General features: G+C 33.5%; 1 protein-coding gene across 1 annotated transcript in view; it reads right to left on the bottom strand.

Annotated features, from left to right (window-relative positions):
- The window catches only part of KIAA2026 (KIAA2026 ortholog), a 67,186-nt gene that overhangs the window by 18,576 nt on the left and 26,761 nt on the right, over positions 1 to 21,849 (bottom strand). The window contains exons 4-5 of the mRNA XM_044656629.1: positions 16,244 to 16,323; positions 9,903 to 9,992 (exon numbers count right to left, since the gene is read on the bottom strand). Coding sequence (XP_044512564.1) covers positions 9,903 to 9,992; positions 16,244 to 16,323 — 170 coding nt within the window. The remainder of the gene's footprint in view (positions 1 to 9,902; positions 9,993 to 16,243; positions 16,324 to 21,849) is intronic.

The raw sequence follows: 21,849 nt of genomic DNA, 5'->3' as shown, positions 1-21,849 counted from the left end.
TTAACTAAATCATGTTAACCATTTGTATTTATGAGACCTAAAAATTAAAATGGCACTTCCTTTTATGGCAAGAACTTTAGTTTTTAGTCAACATCTGATGTACTTCAGAGGGTCTTAAATTTCACTAAGCACCAATATACGCCATCAAATGTTGCCAACAGATTCTATGAAAACACATTGGCAAAATGAAATTGGAGGACCATTAATTTGACAAAAAGAGCTGAGTAAAACTGGAACAATTCAGGAATCACACTGTACTTGTAGTGAGGAGAATCAGAGGCAGGTACCGTAATGAGACAGTTGGGTAGAAGGTAAGGGAGTCAGAGCAGTGCCAAGACTATATGGTCTTAGGAAATCTTAGAAAATGGTTATAGTAGTTGGCTATAACTTTTTAATGTTATTGATAGAATGCTGGTTGGGGAAATGTTACATGGAATATGATACTAATTTGCTTCAAATAAAAGGGCTTTCTCTGCTAACATGCCTCAACTTGTAAATTCTCCAATTTGTCTATATTACATCTTAAAGAACATAATTACAATGGTCTTTTTCCAACTACCAGCCCTCCTGGGTTATTCTGAATAAAGTGTTTTGTAAATCTCAAAGCATTATATAAATGTGAATTGTTTTCTCTTGACTCTCTATTTCATTATATAGGGATTGTTTTCTTCAGAACAGGATAAGTCAACTCATGATGGTCAACAAATTAAATTCATACTTTTGTGAATTTAGAGACACACAATAATTCTGTGTGTGTATATATGTGTATATAGTCTTCTAAAGATTTATAGAACCAGTTTTATTTGCTTTTTATCTATATGAATCTGTGATAAGTAAATTCTCAACTAAAAAATATGTGTGTATATATACATATATACTATCAAGATATTGTTGATCTCGTGTGGGTTTTACGGTTAAGTCAGAAGGTGACTGACAAGATAACAATAGTGGGGCAAGGCACTAGGATGAGGTGAGGGGTGAGAGATTGGAACTAGTATAAGAAGATAAAAATAATGATTAAAAGTACTAAATTGACCAAGAGGTATCTGGCAGAAAACCCAATTTTAGAAACTATCTAAAACAGAGAAGATTCAAAAGATAATTAAGAATTTTCTAGCTAAGAATTCATAGATCATAGATCAATCATCTCAAATTCTAAAATGTGAATGGGAAAAACAGTTTTGGCCTGGAATTAGGCAGGGATCAAATCTGAAACTCAGAAAAAAATGGGCCTGTTGAGAAATAATTATTCAGAAGGCAAAAATAACTTCCAAATACTTTAGATTTTATATACACATAAAAAATAAAATGTTTTCTAAAACATGCAAAATTCAGTCAAGAATCTAACTCCAAATGGACAGATATGGCATTTTAAAACAGCTCCTTTATAAGAAATAGTTAAATAAGAAACTAGAAATAAAATTTATTTCCATAATTAATTCTTAAAAATGTAAACTGACATCAGTATTGTAATGGTAGACTTAATCTAGATAAATCAGATTCATGTGTTATTACACCAGTTAAGATTCTGAGACTAAAATTATTATTTATAATTTGCCTATCTGTAATTTGTATTTTTTAAGTCATTGCACACTTTAAAAAATTTCTGCCTTAATAATTTAGGCTATAGGTTTGTGAGAAACAATCTACATGTGGTACTTAAAGACAAATTGAATTTTCTTCTCACAACTAATAATGATGTTAAATTTGCAACAAACACAAAGTTTACCTTCATGTCTATGATAGCCATTTTTTCATTTGCCACAGGATCTGAAATAAGAAAAAATCATATGCTCTGGTGTAGTTGTCCTAAACTTTGATAAATTTTATTTTAAATACTGTCTACAGATTGTTTCTCTCATACCAACAAGCTAAATTATCAAAATTCAAAAGTGCACAAGGACTTTAAGAAGCCACAACACGTAAATTTGTGCCTTGAGATTTTTTTATACTTTGACAGTTTATTTTGCATTGCATTGCAAATACCTGATAACAAGTGTTTTCATTTTTTATATCATTTATATAATATATCATGTATATGATTTCATTTTTTAAACTCAATATGAAAGTAGAATACAGCTACTGTCCCAGGGCAACTGTCTCTAAACAAAAGAATGCCCTTTAATTCTATGAGTTGATCAGTGGTAAAGGTAGGAAACCTGTTTAAATTTACCTTTTGTGGTTTCAACAAAGAATTTTCCTTATGTGCCAGGACTCAACCATCCCTACGATTAATTTTTTTAAAAATCACATATTGTTTTGTTTTTTAAACTCTTACCTCCTGTCTTGGAATCAATACTGTGTATTGGTTCTAAGACAGAAGAGTGATAAGGGTTAGGCAATGGGGGTCAAGTGACTTGCCCAGGATCACACAGCTGGGAAGTGTCTGAGACCAGATTTGAACCTAGGACCTTCCATGTCTCTAGGCCTGGCTCTCAATCCACTGAGCTACCCAGCTGCCACCAGTAACATACTGTTAACAAATTACTTTGATAACATTTGATTCAACTGGACAATTTCTAAGAGATCAATACCACAATATCCACCAATCAAAATAGAATGAAACTCTTTTGACAAAAGTTTCAGAGGCATGACCAGTATCCAATTTAAAGGCTACCTTTTTTTCATCATTGGTTCTAAAGCACACACAGCAATGTCTCAGTGTATATGACTCTAGGGGCAGCTGGGTAGCTCAGTGGATTGAGAGCCAGGTCTAGAGATGGGAGGTCGTAGGTTCAAATCTGGCCTCAGACATTTCCCAACTGTGTGACCCTGGACAAGTCACTTGACCCCCATTGCCTATAAAATTAAAAACGAAACAAAACAAAAAACCAAAAAACGCAAAGTATATGACTCTTCCTACAGTGTTCATGAATAACAAAAATGAGATATTTCATAAGAGGACTCTATCATACTTATATCTTTAATTTCCCCAAACACTATATTGTCTTAATGTATATGTGTATTATTTTTTAATATCTCTAACTTTTGCAACTGAAGTAATGTATAAGCGTGATATAAAAGAAAATCCATTTGTAAACAGAAAGTTTGGTTTCAGGGGGCAGCTGGGTAGCTCAGTGGATTGAGAGCCAGGGAGTCCTAGGTTCAAATATGGCCTCAGACACTTCCCAACTGTGTGACCTTGGGCAAGTCACTTGACCCCCATATTACCTACCCTTACCATTCTTCTGCCTTGGAGCCAATACACAGTATTGACTCCAACATGGAAGATAAGGGTTTAAAAAAAAAAAAAAGTAAGTTTGGTTTCAAATCCTGGCTTAATTTACATAATTAAAGGCAAGTCACAATTCTCCTCTGCCTTAGTTTCCTTACTGTAATATGGGAATTTCACTTGTCTACCCACCTCAAGGAGAAAAGTGCTTTGAAAAGTATTAAATAATTGTGAGCTATTATTCCATTGATTCCTAAGTATGAAAAAAAAACACACCTAATACCACAGTATTCTTATATGGCACCTTTTCCCCAAAGTATTATCCACATATGGCTCTTTCCTACAACTTGGAGAAAGTCAGCCTCAGAGTCAGGGAGACCTAGATTCAAGTAACACCCATGATACATATAAGTGACCTGGGCAAATTGCTTAATCTCTAATGCCCCAGGCCCATGGTGGTAAACCTATGGCAGGTGTGGCACAGATGGCACTACTCTATGAGGCAAGCCTGCAGTTGCTCACCAGAGTTTGTTACTAAAAAGGCAGAGGAACTTGGGGTGGAGCTACTTCCCTCCCCCTCTCCATGGTGACTGAGGAAATTTTTTCACTTCACCTGCCCTTCTGCCCAACGCCCAAGTGGGTGGTGTCCAGGAGAAGGCACGTGGGAAGGGGAAAGCCACCTAGTCTCTAGAGGGGTGAGGCATGGCACATGGTCTCTAAAAGGCTCACCATCACTGACCTAGGCAATCTAACATTTTAAGTTGAAGAGTTTGTGCTAATCTTTCTGTATTGGTTGAGGTAGTTTCTTTACCAAGAGTTACTTACACCAATGAATCACAAGGGTAGTTCTATAATCCTGTTCCAGGCTTCAGTTCCTTCTCTAAACCAGATAACCTCTAGAAAATGCCTATTAAAAACTAGACAGGGGAAACATTTACAAGAGGCCTTAAATCATGAGAAGTGAGGAGTAGGAATAGCTCTGGAAAAAAAATTAACCACAGGGATGGTTGAGACCTGCTATATGAGATAAGAGAGTTCTTTGATGAAACCACTAAAGGGATCTTTAATTTAACTTACAGAATCAAGAAGGATAGAGATTAGGCAGCCACTTACAATTCTTCAAAGAAAAGGCAAATTTGAACATCAAGACTGATTTTTTTTGAGAGCTGGCAAACCCCTCCCCCCAATATATAACTTATGAACATTTTATTTATTTAGTAATTATTTACAGGGGCTTTGGTATATAGTCTGACTGATTTCCATTTAATCTTCTCTAATACAACCGATTTTATTCTTTTCCAAAAAAGTGGGAGTTGGCAACAGCTTTATTTTTCTTACACAGAGAAAGAAGTATATAAGAAGAATCAAGAAATGAAAGAAAGCCTTAAGCAAATGGAAGGTTCTATGTTTTGGAAATGAGATGAACCAATGATTGCTCCATGTCTTATTAACCACTGACAAAAGAAAATGGTTCTTAGCTCTCACCCTTGCCTTGATCCTGGTATCTGTATTTGCTCTATTTTAGTGTAACTCAGGTAGAAAATCAGGGCACTTCCAAAAGCTTGGGGGTAAGAAATTGGTCTTATTTTAAGCAAACTAAGATTGGTCAGTCAGGTGGCACAGTGAATGGAACAACTGGACCTGGAGATGGAAAGATCTAGAGTGATCTCAGACACTATCTATATGACTCTGGGCAAGTCACTTAACTTCTATTTGTCTCAATTTCCTCACCTATAAAATGAGGATAATAAAATACCCTTCAGGACTTCTGTGAGGATAAAATGAAATGATATATGTAAAGTGCTTTGTAAACTTTAAAAAGTTATATAAAAACTAGTTATTATTACTACTACTAGAAATAAACATCAGAAAATATGAATGTATCAGAAAATAATCTTAATTTTGTTACTTCAGTTTCAAATTAACAATAGGTTTTCATTCTATTCAAGTCATAGGTAAACTACAAATATTTTTATTTGTACAAGTTTCTTCACTATTAGCATTTTCACACAAAGTTCTGATATAGATCTTCTCTTTCAATCCCAGTGAGAAATAGAATCATGTTGACATTTTGAACTACAATGCTACATAGAAAAAATTGAGATACACTAAAATACAGGACTTGTTTCACTGGAAAGGCAATGTGAGTTAGACTAGGAATAAGGCAGCCTAACTTTACAACTAATTAGGTATATGATCTTGAGGTTTCCCTAGATCAGGGGTTCTTAAGCAAGGATCTATGAACTAGTTTTAAAAAATATTTTGATAACTATTTCAACATAATTAATTTTCTTTGTTATCTTTTACATTTTATTTATATATTTAAAAACATTGTTCTGAGAAGGGGTCCATAAGTTTCATCAGAATGCCAAATGAGTCCATGACACAAAAAAGGTTAATAACCTCCTCCTGCCTTAGATATTCTCTAAGTTTTGATTCTTTAAGTAAGCTTTGAATAGTCTTCCAATATTAGATAGAGTTGCACTTAGAATAAATCTTACTTCAGTGCACCAAATTATGGTTAAGAATTTGACTCACATTGGGGGCAGCTGGGTAGCTCAGTGGATTGAGAGCCAGGCTTAGAGATGGGAGGTCCTAGGTTCAAACCCGGCCTCAGCCACTTCCCAGCTGTGTGACCCTGGGCAAGTCACTTGACCCCCACTGCCTACCCTTACCACTCTTCTGCCTTGGAGCTAATACACAGTATGGACTCCAAGACGAAAGGTAAGGGTTTAAAAAAAAAAAAAAAAGAAAGAAAGAACTTTACTCACAGCAAAAGTGCCTCATGCCTTTATTTATTTATTTATTTATTTATTTATTTATTCATTCATTCATTCATTTATTTATTTACTTGCTTATTTATTTATTTATGTGTTTATTTGTTTGTTTGTTTGTTTATTTATTATATATTCTAAAGGCTTAAGTTATTGAACTTCCTAGCCTATACTGTGATGGAAATAGGAAATCAGATGGAGGCTAAAGATAATAAGGTTAATTTACTGATAGTATCAAGAAGTGGCACATAACAGGAACAAGATAAAGAACTCTTAAGGGACAGCTGGGTAGCTCAGTGGATTGAGAGTCTGGCCTAGAGACGGAGGTCCTAGATTCAAATCTGGCCTCAGACACTTCCCAGCTGTGTGACCCTGGGCAAGTCACTTGACCCCCATTGCCTACCCTTACCACTCTTCCACCGAGGAGCCAATACACAGAAGTTAAGGGTTTAAAAAAAAAAAGGAACTCTTAAAAAACAATAATCAAAAGCACAAAACATGAAAAGTAGAGATTTACCAAGCAAAGAAGCCTATATATTTTGATACTTTCTGAGAAGATATGTTGTTACCTAGAGCATAATAACTAATATTCATAAGTAATGGCTCTGCAACATGAAGAAAAGGTAAAATAACAGAATCTGAGAGTTGGAAGGAACCTCAGAAGGCATTTAGTCCAATCCCACTTTGAGTAAGAACTCACTCTGTCATATGGACAAGTGGCATACTAGATTACTTGAAGACCTCTATAAACAAGAAGTTCTCTCCAACTTCTTAGGCAGCCCATTCCAGTTTTGGACCATTTTTTTAATTGTTAATAACTTTTGTCTGATGTTGAAGCAACAATCCACAATCTATACAATCAAGCATAGGAAAATGATAGGTGACTTTAATGTTATTAAATTCTCTACTCATTGAATTTTTTTTAACCTGCTAACACTCTAATCTCTTCTAGAGCAAGTACATTTCCCCCAGCTTTTAAATCTTGACTAATGTGGTATCCAGAAAAGAATACGATGTTCTAGATGTAGTCCAACCAAGGGAGAATATAGCAGAGCTATCAATGTTTGGTTAGTTTTTACTAATATGAATGTCCTATAGAACTTCTAATTATAGAGGAAAATATAACTTATTTCTAGCCAAAATTCTCCCAAAGTGTAATTTCAGACAAACACAGTACCCTAGAAATATGCATCTATAAAAGCATATGGATGATTGTCTCCAAAAGGCAGAGAGAAAGTTATCTATAGCACAAGGGGAACTTTCCCCTTAACTTTAAGGAGATCAAGAAGAAAATGGAAAAGAAAGCACTGTACTGTCTATTCCTTCTATAGCATGGGATTAGTTGATAAGTGAAGCTCATCTGTCCATGTGAAGATATTTTTAGATAATTACCAGCATTGGAAAATACACCCCTTTCTTTGGTCATCTCAATTAGTTTTCCATGAATTAGAGTAGGTGTTTTTAATTAAAAAAAAAAAAAAAATATATATATATATATATATTTAATGGACCCCTTTGGCAATTCACTGAAGTCTTATGTACCCTTTCTTAGAACAATGTTTTTAAATGCATGAAATAAAATACATAGGGCTACAAATTAAAGGAAAGGTTAGTGAGAGTAAAGACATTTTTTTCCTCATTTGATTTAACAGACCCCCTAGGTTAAGACCTCATGATCTATAGTATAGCTTCAGTAATGCCCATTTTTTACAGGTTAATGGGCAATCTTGATCACCAGGAAAGAAAATGAAACAAATGAAGACACTCAAAAGAGAAAAGTAGCTATGGAATAAAAATAAATTATATTGAAAGACTGCTCAATTAAACTCCATGCAAGACATTTGTGTTTCCATTCTTGTCTATTGTCACTGAATATGAAGGTATATGCAAAAATAAAGAGAAAAGTATCTCTTACAAAGCATATCATAAATTCTAATTGTTTTCTTCTCTTTGTTGTTTTAAAATTCAGCTGTTATTAGAAGATAAAGGAATATTTAAATAGATATTTCATCCACTAAAGAGGAATTTTTGGTACATGATTTTCTTTTACTATAAACAAATATAAAAACTTTGGGTAGTTGATTTTATTAACAATGCATATAACTCTAGGAAACTCTTGTTCATTTTGAAAGTGGCCAGACTCCTATGGAATTCTGATTACAAGTATTATGGCTTTGAAAGAATTTATTTTAGAGAGACATTTTAAGAGAACTAGATTGTTAAACATTCTTTTGTTATCTTTTGATAGCTAAAGGAAAATAATTTATAGAATTGCGCAATCTTTTAAGAGCTAAAAGAGACAAAAGTTAGTAAGAGAAAGCTAGATCTAGAACCCATGTCTCCTAACTCATAGTCTAGAGAGAGCCTTTTCTACTATTCTATGCTGTCTATGTCATCTAAGAATAAACAGTACAAAGCCTAAAAATATCAACTTGATCTTATTACTATCAATATAACTCATCTTTGGAGTCAAGAGGACATGGGCTGCAAATTTCATGCTCTTAATTAGTAGATATTTGTACTTAATTAAGTCATTTTACCCTGAGCTCATTTTATGTAAAATGAGAGGTTTGGACTAAATAATCTCAGACTTATATCTATGGTACCACAAAGCAAACTCATCTTACAAAGGGCTTTCAGGAGAAGGGAAGCAACATGCCATACTGGGGAAAAATCAGAAAAGCTAAGATTTGGCTTTGCACACTAATGAGCATCAGCCTGTCACTTAGGCTAAAAGACAAAAAATATATAGTAAGGAAGGGCTGTTTTATCTACAACAAAAGAAACATAGAACCAACTTACTAAGTGTTCTTCCTTATCAGAGACCAGCACTTGTTCTTTTAAACAATATCTGAAAATTAGAAACCTTAAAAAAAAAAAAACAACCTGCTACTACTACTCTACCTTCCATCTCAGAATCAATATTAAATATTGGTTTCAAGGCAGAAGAGTGAGAAGGGCTAGGCAAATGGGGTTAAGTGACCTGCCCAGGGTCACACAGCTAGTTTAAGTATCTGAGGTCACAGTTGAATACACGATTTCCCTTTCTAGGCCTGGCTCTCAATCCACTAAGCCACCAACCTACCCAATGAAAATGAGAAATCTTATTCTATATATAATTTTAAGTAAAAAAGTTTTAGATTAAGGAGAAAGGATGGTTCCATATGACTCTCTTCCTCAATTTTCACAGGCATTTTTTTGCTCATTCCCAGGTTGCTAGTTCTGTTCCAAATGGATGAGTTTGCTGGAAACCTGAATAATGAGGTGTTACTAGGTCTAGTAACAAATAATTTTACCAAGTTCTTATTCTTTATTCATGTCCTTCAAATATAATTAAGGGTTAATTAAAAATTGACAATATTATGAAAATTTGTTTACTTGGGTTACTTGGGTAACAAAGTTGGACTTAAAATATAACATGTCAAAAATGCATAGATCATATAAAAAGGAGGAAGGAGGGTCATACAATCTTTCAATTTTAATTAGTTCACAGTTATTTATGGCACATGACTAATTTGTAACTAAAAATCTCAATTCTCATTAAAGCATTTAATTATTTTTAAAAACAAAAAACAAAAAATAAACTTCTTACAAGGCAAGGTATTAAACTCCTGAGGAGATTTAACCTTAAAATATCAGTCACAAAGCAACTAACCAGAATACTGGGAAGTATCTAAGACATTACCTGATATAAAGTAGACAAACAAAGCTAATTTATTTACTACTCCCTGGTATTTCTTTTAACTATTATTAAAAACTAGAATAACATGCTATAAAAAAATAAATAAGAATTATGTTTCCAACTACTTTGCATGATAAATTTTTTCACAGAATCCAGAGAGAGTAACACATCTTCTGTTTTGTTTTGTTTTTAGTAATAAAAAGGTTTTAGAAAACAGCAGGAATAATATTTGAATGCTGACAACAACAGATAGAATGTTTGGATCAACACCTACCGATTTTTTCCTACTGTTTTCCAGATCTTTGAGTTCATTCTCGATTTTTGTGATTAATTCCCTGAGTTCATCAAGATTAGTGCAAATAAGCTAAAATAAAACACAAAAACATAGCTTGATAACATGTAATATAAAACACCTAAAATGTGGTAATAAAAAAGTCTTAATATACATTGAAGCTACAATTAAGTTTTTTTGAATAACAGATAAAAGAAAAACACAGCCATTAATTTTTAAGTTAATTTACAAACCCCATTATAATTGGGGAAGCTAAATTTTTTATATTAGTGGCTATAGTCTCCATATCCCCACCTGTTATAGTTTGCTTTCCCATCCAGGTTCTTTCTTAACAAGCTTTCAGTCCCAAATGATAGATATGGAAACCTGCCCTAGTTTTCTGAATCGCCATTAAAAACATTGCATCAGACAGCCTTTTAGCAGGTGAATCAATGCTGTAATGAATATATAGCTGTTCAAGTTAAACCTTTGTTTTGGTAGCTACACATACTAGCAAAACCTAGTTACAGTAGTCAAGGCTTAGAGAATAAAGACTTGAGCTACATGGCAGTAATTCAAACAACAAACTGAAAAAAGTAGACCTTTTTACACAACTTACTGTAGAGTTGAAGAAAAAATACCACTAAACTGTATATTGTTTTCCTGATTTCCTTTCAGAGCATTCAGGTAGATTTTCTACAGAATGACAGCAAATGAGCAAAATAATTTGTCCTAGTTAACATCCTCAAACCGGCGTTTATTCCTAAAGACAGACTTTAACATTAGTTCTAAAAAGTGTCAATCACAAAAATTTCATGAAGGTAGCTATCAAAAATACAAATTATATAGAACTAGCAATTCAGTGGGATTTTTTCCCTTTGAAAGTTGTTATGATGACTTTTTCAATGTATTTCACAACATTTTTATTCTAAATTTATGGTAAAAAATTACTTCCAACTAAAACAATTTGAATGTTTCTATTGCAAATTGTCACTAAATACAGTAGAAAAGTAATTATATTTTTGTGGGGATGTTAAGTAAAAGCTGGCATTAGAAAAAATCTTATTCTTTTCCAATGCTTTTCTATTATTTTAAGGAACTTAATTCGTTCTTAAACCACTCTTTCATTCTTATGTAAAAAAATTCAAAAATTTTCCTCAAAGGTTCACTGTATTTTAAGAAAAAGATTTAATTAATAAAAAATAATTACCATGGCTTTCAACTCCAGAAAGGGAAAGTGGGGGGGGGGTTCAGTCTTCTTTATTAAGGAAAGACATTATTATTATGTAGATCACTTGTAGTCTACTTAATCTACATAATTTCAGTTTTCTAGGATTGATACATTATCTCAAATTTTCAGGTTAGAATACACCATGCATTAGAAAATATCTAGTGGGACAATGAAACTCAGCTTTAGTAATAGGATAAATTCTCAGACAAAAGAGCAAAAGTCTAAGAATTGAAAATTTACATTCTGGAGAACTTGGCATAAAATTCTATGGTCTGAGGAAGAAGACTGAATTCATCATCTGATCATTTAAGCACTTACAGGAAAATGTTTAGTGTAGTTAAAAAAAATCTAAACATAATAATGTGTATACAGTAGATAATAAATAATTGCTAAAGGAAAACTGTTGCTGTGTATATAGAGAAAAGTGAAAATGTTAAATAAATTTTAGTGAGTTAAAAACTTGCGTTCTAGTACAACACTTAGTTCAAGTTCATTTCAATACAACTTGGCTTTAAATGATGCTTCTTTTTAAAAACAAGTTATACACGTGGAATAGAGGAAAGGGACTTTGGCACTTTAATATGCAGTACTGAAGAAGATATAGTTCTAAAAAAAGCATAATTGTTATTCTCAAATTCTCCTTTTTTCTGTCATTTGACTTATAAATCTAAAAACAAAATCCTGAAAATTTTTTACCAATTAGATGAAAAAGTTGAACAGATCAGACTAGCTATACTATCAACCTATTGAAAGAATAGTTCAGATCAAAACAAAGGTGCAGGAAAAGGTTTATAACATCCTGAGGTCTCTCAAGTGTTACTCTTTGTACCTAGCCTAATTAAGAACTAATCATTCCCTGGAGAATGCTCCTTTGAAGTATCCATTGATAAATAAATGAATGAGTGAATATGGAAATAAATGAAAGAAATAAAATGAAGGAGACTCTACAGTAAAGGGCTATTAGCAGAAGCAGAACTGAGCTACAGAATTAAACATTCTCTAATTTCAAGTCTTTAAGAAATACATGGACTATATCTTTCTCCACTTTGCCAAATTATAGTTAAGTATAAAAGACAAATAAAAGAACATTCTCTTAAAAGTTACCAAAATTTTATATTACATTTACATGGGAATTATATGAATATTATTTGAACTACAACAATAAAGATCTGCCCATAGCATTAACAGTTAAAGTGACAGGCAAACATTAATAAAATTACATGTTTTCCCACAAAGTGCTACATGAAAAAATAAATTTAAGAAAGAAAAGTGCTACAAAAGGTAGCAAATAGAATTAAAAATTCTACTGGAAGTAAAAAATGGACAATCACTTTGAAGAACATCATAACTTTTTAAAAAGTGGCACTATCATATTAACAGAACATAATCAAATGAAGCAATTTTATTCAGATCTGACTGGTAGAATACTCAGTATAGCTATGCTGACTATGCCTTAACTTCTCCAGGTAAAAAACAAACAAGAAAATGTTAATCTTGAAGAATTTTCATAAGAATTAATGAATTGAAGTTTGAACTTGCAATACCCTATACAAAATAAACCACTTTATTTTGCCCTTCTAATGGCCTTTGGAACAAATCACACTCTTTGCACAAGAGCTAGTATATAGCACATGAAATTGTATGTTTACTGGATGAACAGGTACAATCTTTAATATTAAGTTGTTTTAAAAACTTGTTTTGTAACCAGATTTTCAAAATTCCAAATATGGTATTTTCTACAACTTTTTACTATTAGTAAGTCCAATTCATACTTAGTTTCATCTTTTAAAAAACATTAAGGGGACAGCTGGGTGGCTCAGTGGATTGAGAGATGGGAGGTCCTGGGTTCAAATCTGGCCTTGGACACTTCCTAGCTATGTGACCCTGGGCAAGTCACTTAACTCCCATTGCCTAGCCCTTACCACTCTTCTGCCTTGGAACTAATACCCAGTATCGATTCTAAGATGGAAGGTAAGGGTTTAAAAAAACAAACAAAAAACATTAAAAGGGGCAGCTGGGTAGTTCAGTGGATTGAGAGCCAGGCCTAGGGAGATCCTAGGCTCAAATCTGGCTGTGGATACTTCCTAGCTGTGTGACCCTGGGCAAGTCACTTAACCCCCATTGCCTACCCTTACCACTCTTCTGCCTTGGAGCCAATACACAGTATTGACTCCAAGACAGAAGGTAAAGGTTTTAAGTTAAGTAAAAAAGCATTAAATACTAAGAAACACAGGAGTGAAAAAGCAGAACAGTGTGTTGAGACAGCATTCCAAGATGTCAGGTGGTTTTTCAGTGAAAATGGGCACATGTGTGGAGCTGTGACACTGATCCCAGCATAGGTAGCAACATTACATTTATATGAATATATGCCCCATGTGATGATTTCATGTTTACACTTAGAGCCTCATTTTTCACTAGGCCTTTCTCACAAGCACTGCTCCTAAATGAAAAAGAATTGAATGCATTTATAAAAAAAGTATATTTGCATGTAGTTTATGATGCTCTCAAGTCAAAATTTATTATGTTCCCATCTGCCTTAATGCTGTGTCTAATTAAGAACTACATTTGTTATGTATTTCGGAAGATGGGAAAGTGCTGTGCCCATCTTCCAAAGAGGCTAAGGAACTGGGGAAGCCCAGTTGATGGGGGAGGAGTGGTTATACTCTAAGGGCCTCAACTAAGCACTGGGCACTAATTGAAACACATACACGTGTGTGTGTGTGTGTGTGTGTGTGTGTACACACACCTACAGGGGACCCTAATATTAGGAGGAATGTCCTTGACAATTATTCAAAACATGCTGGGGTTAGTTCTCTTGATTCACCCTTTTTGTCGATGCACTTAACCTGCCTGGTCAAGCGGCCATCAAGAGTTTCACTTCGAACATGGATATGGAACGAAGAAAGAAAACTTTTTTAACCTAAACCAATTATTATCCTATTACTGTTTCATGTTAATACAAATCAAAGGCTGAGCATGGTGGTATACAGCTACAATCAATGATACCAGAGAAAAGCTCACTGAGAGGCTGATCTCTTCAGTTCAGGAGTTTTGAGCTGTAGTGAGTTATACTAACAGGGCACCTATGTGAAGTGTGGCATTAATGTGGTCCTGCCAGTCTGCATAAGGAGAGGCAAAACAACCCAGCTGGATATAGAGCAGTTCAAAGCACCCATGCCAATCAGCAGTGGGACTGAGTTTGAGTTAGTGACTTCAACATTTCCAGCCTGGGTGGATCTTTAGATACATATACACATATACAGACATAAACACTCTCTCTAAGAGAGAGAGAGAGAGAGAGAGAGAGATGCTGCATAGAGGTGAGGACTATGGAGAGACTCTGAGTGGAGCACGCAAGGACTGACAACAGAATAAAATCTGAGAAGGAACATGCCAGAGTGGCTGATGTCAAAAAGTCTAAATGCGAATCCACCAACAAATTTTATCCTCCTAAGGTCATTATCAAGATTAGTAGTAATCTCTCTCTGGCAACCACCTGCCATTAAGTAGTCTACATGAGACTGTGTGTCGTAAAGGGTCTGTTCTTCCTAAGAGTTGGGATGGAGTTTAACGAAATGAGATTGCTCTCTCTCCCTTTATTAACTTTTTATTACTCCAACAAGGCTTCATCCAAAACAGCCCAAATACTCCTCTTAATATTTCTCTCTAACAGGTCCTAAATTATCCAAGTCTCCTTACACTGCTTTTTTTTTAATCAGAATTTTAGAGCTTGAAGGGTCATTAAAGATGATTTAATTTAATCTTGTAATTTTATAAACTAGGAAAACTGAGGCTCAGAGAAGTTAAGTGACAACATTGCACAGTTAATGGGAGAACTGAGAATAGACTCCTCACTCTCAATCCAGTACTCTTCTCTCCACTGGGGGAAGGCGGGGAGACGAGGTGGGGAGACGAGGTCTGTGCATGTATAATAATCACACCCCAATTATTTCTGACAAGCAAAACTTAAAACACCAAATTTCAATTTAATAAAAATTAAGTGCTCTCATGGCAAATAATTTCTTTATGGAAGTTAAATGGTATGTGCCTAAGTAATTTTTAAAATTTCCCAGTAAATTCCTTAGTGAAAAGCAAATGAATTCTCCTATAATTGATCGGTTTACTTTCAAGTTAAAACTATAATGCTTATAGCACAAATAATATAAAATGATTATTGATTTGTGTATATACATACACATTTTATACACTCATACATCCCTCCCCAAATTTTAGCATAATGAACCTGCTTTTTAACCTTTTTTAAAGCAACTCAATTTGAAAAATATTATTTTAAACCAAGACTATATGTTAAGTTCAGATTGGGAAACGAAGAACCAATGTAACTCTTAGTTACCATAGTGACTTGAATATAAATTATAGGCAACAGAGATGTATAAACATGACTTGCAGAGAGGAGATAAAATATGATCATGTCTTATACTTAGATTTTGCACTAACATGGTAGAATGTATTCAAATAAGCACAGAGAATAGACTTCACACCTATAAGTACTGTTATTATAGAATGAGATATATTTAAGGTCATTTTGTAAAAAACAAAAACAAAACTGCTGAAAAAAATTGGCAGTTTATTTAAAAAAAAATTCTGCCTGAATAACAATGGGAAATAAAATATGCCAGTGTCTTTTAATAAATTATAAATAAGCTCAATTTTAAAATTACATGAAAATTATGAATATTCAAATCTTTACCAATCACTTTGGCAGACCATTATCACTGTTTATATATAGATAAGACCACAGCCATGATATGAAATATGTGTTCAATTTACAACTTCATTCCTGAATATAATGCTTCATATGCAATCTATGACTACATTAGGAACCATTTACACATAAGTTATTCTATACAAAATACTGTATAAAATTTTTAATATCAATACTTAAAAACATGTTAAGCACATAAATATTTGAAATTCTGGCAGAACACGCCTACAATGGTATGAAAAACTCAAGACTCGTTTATTAAATTAGAGACTCATTTTATTAAAAACGTATAGGCTACAGTTTCTTGGGAGTTTACCAACTTCATGAAATACAACTGTAAGAGAAAAATTCTATTTTGAAAGCTTGAAGCAAAGTTATAACATTTACCTGAAACTCTGGTACAGTAGGTGACTTTGTGACAGCTTTCCTCTTCTTTGTGATTGCTTTTTTAGATATGGATTTTTTTCCTTGCAAGATTAAAAGAGAAAAGCTTCATAATGATATTTATTACACTTCATTAATAAAAGCCAAGTTACACAGAGTCTTCAGAATTGAATTATAAGTAAAAAATGGATGTGATTAAGTAAAATGAAAATGAGGGTTCAAAATCAAAGTAGGAGAAAACCATTCAACTACAACTATCTGTATAGAACAAGCATATTAACAATGTTATGTAATAATCATAGCTATTATAATTTTCAAATATATTAATGTAAGATTTTACTGTAACAAACTTGGAAAAATGTGCTTTGCCACTGTTAAGGATAGTTGGTAAAAAAGTAATACACATAACCTAAAATAGGAATATAAAAGAAAAATCAAACTTACCTGTGAAACAATATCTACAGTTAGATTCATATATAGATATACTTTGGAATTTAGTTCTCTAATTAGCATAATATGAATCCCCACAGTAATTTTCTTCTACTACTATTAATACAAATCTAAGCCTATTGTCTATCTTTAGGGTTGTGCCTTTACTAGTAGGCAATTCAGTGTCTTTTAGGAAATAAATTCCTTCAAACTTACTTGTGCAATGAGAAACTTGTGGGAAAATTTGTCTCAAAGCTAAAGGAAATCATATCTGAAAACTAGTTATTAATAAGCTTAAGCTAACAAAAAAATTATAGTTAGCATTTTACAAACTCCATTTTGGAAAACTATATGGTACATCAATATTTTCATTTGAAATCATTAAATTTTTAAAAGTCAACAAGTATATAGAGAGCACATTCTATGGTGCAAGGCTTCATGATAATGTAATAAATGAAAACTTCTAACAACATTGGTTTTTGTTAAGGGTATGGATCTAAAACTTCATCAGTATTGAATCTCCCTTTTCTAATGCAGATGGTCAACTCCTCGGTAACATGTAGTCTTGAAAGTTGCCCAGGGCATTGAGAGATTAAGTGACCAGCTTAACATGTAAGTCAGAGACAGAAATTAAACCAAGACATTTCTGACTTTAAAGTTCTTTTTCTAAGAACACAATATCATGATGCCTCTCATTACAAAGAAAAATTTATAAAAATATTTCCAAGTTCAATTTTATAGCAAAAAATGAAAATATGAACTCCCATCCCTTTCAAAATAGAATAAACTTGTCTCTTTCTTGGAGTGGGGAAAAAACAGTATCACAAGCCTTCATAATGCTTCTATACAATCACTAGCTTAATAGTCTGGTGCTTTCATAAGATGTTAAAACAAAATATTTAATTCAGTTTCATATGTATCTTTTATCATGTGCAAGGAACAACTTGTGAAAGCTATGAAACAAACATGACATAATCCCTTACCCTCAAGTTGTTTAAAATGTAGTAGAAGGGTAAGAAAAGTACATGTGGGTAGCAAGGTGGCTCACTGGATAAAGTCAGGTGTAGGGAGGAGAGACCTTGGGTTCAAATCTGGCCTCAGGCCCTTCTTACCTGTGTGACCTTATGTAAATCACTTAACCCCAATTACCTAGTCTTTCCCTCTTCTATCTTGAAACTGATACTTAATTTTGATTCTAAGACAGAAGTAAGGGTTTAAAAAAATACATATCTAAATATATTATGAGGCACAATGTAAGAACCATGAAGAGAGGTACAAATAAAGACCCACAGTGGTTCACAAAAAAAAAGAGATGATAAGTTGGGGATATCAAAAAAGGCTTGCTGAAAGAGGTGGCATGTCAACTTTTTTTTTTTTTTTTAAATAAGCAATATTTCAATCCTTGGTTTGTTTGTTTGGGTGTTTTTTTTTGTTTTTTGTTTGTTTGTTTGTTTGTTTGTTTTTTTGAGGGACAAGAAGCAGGATCAGAGTAGAGAGGTAGCCCTGGAAAAAAGAAGTATCATTTATGAAATCAGGTAAGAATCTCTTAACTGTAGATTAGAGATTAGCTCAGCTTGACTGAAACATACAGGAAAGTGGGAGATAAAATGGATAAGTTAGATTGGGGCCATAATAGTTAGTATTTATATAGCATTTTAAGTTTGCAAAGTGCTTTACACTTATGTTTTAATCTAGAATTCTATAAATTAATTTCATAATAATTAGTGGAAATCCATTAATTCCTTCAATAAAGAGAATGTTGGACTGAGGAATTTGGACATAGATTGATAGGTAATAAGGCATGATTAAAGATTTGAGAAAAGGAATGGCATAATCAGAGTTCAGATTTTGGAAGCTATAGCTGGCAACAGATGGACTGGAAAGTGGGAACCAGAAGGCAGAAAATTAGGAAACTATTTCAGTAGTATGGGTGATGGCAATAGGAATGGAAAGGTGGTAGAATGGAAAAATAACGTGGGTGTTGCCTCTACATGGCCCAGCATTTGATGAAAAGATTGAGTCAAGAACATTAGTACCAACCAAGTGAACTACATATAGCACTAAACTGAGCTAAAAGGAAATCTTTTTTTTTACCCCTTTCATTTGGGTATAATATATTTACACAAGTAAGCTTAATTTATACAAATATATTACAATATTCTATATTATGTTTTAAGGTTCACCAAAATTATACCACAAGAGCCCCAAGTTAAGCATTTCTTTTTACTAAGACTTATTTGTGCAATGTATGAAATATTACAAATTCCAAATGCAGCTTAACTATAAATGGTAGAGTGTGACTATATAGGACAGTCTATGTGTTTTATGCTGCCCCCTTGTGGTATTTATGCAATGACTTGGCCTAAAATCATCAGCATCCTCTATTGCAACAAAATAATTACAGAGTCACAGATTTGGAGTTGGAAAGGATCTTAGCAATAATTTAATCATTAACTACTTAATTTTATAGACAAAGAAACTAATGTTGAGGAAGGCTATATGGTTTGCCTTGTGCTCTATAATATACCTTGTTCAAGTCTAGATTTAATATTAAGGCAGAAACTATTCTGAAAATACTTCAGAAAAGATTCACTACTATTCTAAGGTTTAAACTTCATGTGTTTGGAAAGCATATCACGTTGAGTTTCAGAATAGGCCTGGAGAATGGAAACTGTACTCCTTACCCTCAAACTAAAAGATATGAGGTCAAACTCCAAAAACTAACCAGAATTCAAACAGCTAAAAACTTCTAAAGGGTCCAATAAAAGAGATGTCAACATGAAATCTAGGATTTTCTAATATATCATAGCTGAAAAGCACTCACATATCTTAGAATATGTAAAATGATACTTTCCTATATAATCTGAGATGGGAAGGAAGGGAAGGGAATATTTATTAAACATCTGCTATCTGCTAGGTTCTATGCTAAGCACTTTACAAGTATTTATCTCATTTGAACTTTGCAAAGTAGGTGTTATTATACACATTTTACACAAGAGGAAACTGAGACAGACAGAGGTTAAGTGACTTGACTAGGGTCACAAAGCCAGTAAACGTCTGAATCAGGATTTGAATTCAGGTCTTAACTCTGGGCTCGTCATCCTTCTATGCACTGTGTCAGCTAACTAGGAAAAGATGATAGAGATTAATCTATCTATATACATGTGTGTGTATTCATGTATTAGTGTGTTTACATAAATGCATTTACACACACACACACACACAGCTTTAAGCAAAATTGTACTATGCTTCATCTCCATGCCTTGTTTCCATCTTTCTGCCCAACAGATTCCTACTGTAAGACACCACTTTGGTCAGTATTCTAATGCTCTTCTTCTTTCCCACCCCCAATTATCAAAATTTCTATTTCCTCATTGCCTTTCACTAAGCAATGTGATTAACAAATCTACCATATTATTCATTGGTGATATTCCTATCTTCCATGGGGCATTTGCCCAAGACAAGTCTAGAGAATAATTTCAAAATTCTAAAAGATCTAAGTGATCTCTAACTGAAAATTTCTGATATATTTTGGACATATTTAAGGTTAAGTCCTTACCCTTAAAATCATACCACTCTTCTGATTATACCCTTAGTAGCTTAGTCTCATTTAAGAACTTGAGACACCTCAGTTGCTCTGCCCTTTGCTTTAAATGAAACAGGCAATTTAAAAAGCTACTTACATTTTCTCTCAGTGCAGCACCATGAACATTTTCTCCATTATAGTAGGTGGCACTATCAACTTCAGTATGGTAGGCTAAGAGCTCCCGGGCAATCCAATTTATCTGCCATTTACTCTAAATATTGAATTTAGCTGACGATTTTTGCTGATTCTTTCAATCTAACTCCCACATCTGCACAATACTCTTTTATTTTTAACTGTTTGTGGTTTAACTTAAAGACTCCTCTCTTACTTAGACTATCTGAATTTGTTTTGCTAAACTATAGGAACTGTATTCCTCAAATTTCTCACTGTCGCCATCAAAACCACTTTGTTTATGCAAAGGATTTGGAGTCAAAGAATCTGGATTCAAATCCCAGCTCTGCCACTTACTGATGTAAAATCTTAGACAAGCACTTAAGCTCTGTGGTCCTGTTTCTTCATATTTAAAATGAGGGTGCTAGCATCAGTGACTTCTCAGGTCACCATTTAGATCCAAATGTATCAGCCTATGAACTTATCATCTTGATCCTGGCTCTTCCTCTTTAGAGCTTTGCAGGGTCTCTCAGATGCTCTATGTTTCTACAAGGGCTTAAGATCGTAATCTCAAGTTTTTACATCTTATTTCCCTTACCACCATCCCCTCCCTTCACACCAACCTATACCCCCTACACACCCTTTACACCCCTTTACACATATGATATAAGCCCACTTCATCTTTTCAACAAACTTCTAAATTCAAGAGTTCTTCAGAATAGCAACAGATATCTAGAATGTCACTCTCTTGGGCATCTTTCATTATTTAAAATGCTCCTAAAATTCTCAGTTCTCTGGTCTGAGAAGCTTTTGGGAAGCTTAAATTAGCTCTAGTAAAACTGTCTTGTTTCTCTTGAACACATCAAGCTTATTCCTGCTTTCATCTTTGTTTATGCTATTATCTATTTTACCCCAAACCTCTACCTAGAATACTAATTCTGCTCTATTATTCAAATTCTCCTATCTATTTAGTCTCCTTTCTTTAATGTACTCAGTAAATAAAAGCTAAATTTAACAGATTTTCCCACTTATTCTGATCATTTAGAAAGGTACTCCCAGTGATGCCGTAAATTGCACTCATAAAATCCATGTGTGTGTATACACACACATCTTACTATCCATTCCAAAACATTTTTATTTTATTACCTGAATGACCTGTACAAGGTTTGCATAAGCATGCTTATAATGTAAACCACTAGAGAATGGAGGCTAAGTCTATCTATGTACAACATCTAAAATTGTGTCATATACAAATACTTAATAAATGTTTCATAATTCATGGATATAGAATGCTAGAATTATAAGCTAAAATGAATTTTTCAGATTTTTCTATACATTTCATTCACTTTATCTACTCTATTACTTTTTTGTGTTAAGCAGTGATAATGAAGATTTTGTAATATTTTGAAATAGTTGGCTAGTAAACAAGCAAATGGAGAACATATTTTCTATTTTATTGAAGTCCAGTTTCAATGTCTCATTG

This window comes from Gracilinanus agilis, chromosome 1 (genome assembly GCF_016433145.1).
Source record: "Gracilinanus agilis isolate LMUSP501 chromosome 1, AgileGrace, whole genome shotgun sequence".
Classification (NCBI taxonomy): domain Eukaryota; kingdom Metazoa; phylum Chordata; class Mammalia; order Didelphimorphia; family Didelphidae; genus Gracilinanus; species Gracilinanus agilis.
Note: the sequence above shows the minus strand (reverse complement) of the source record. Positions and strands in the feature narration are given on the sequence as shown.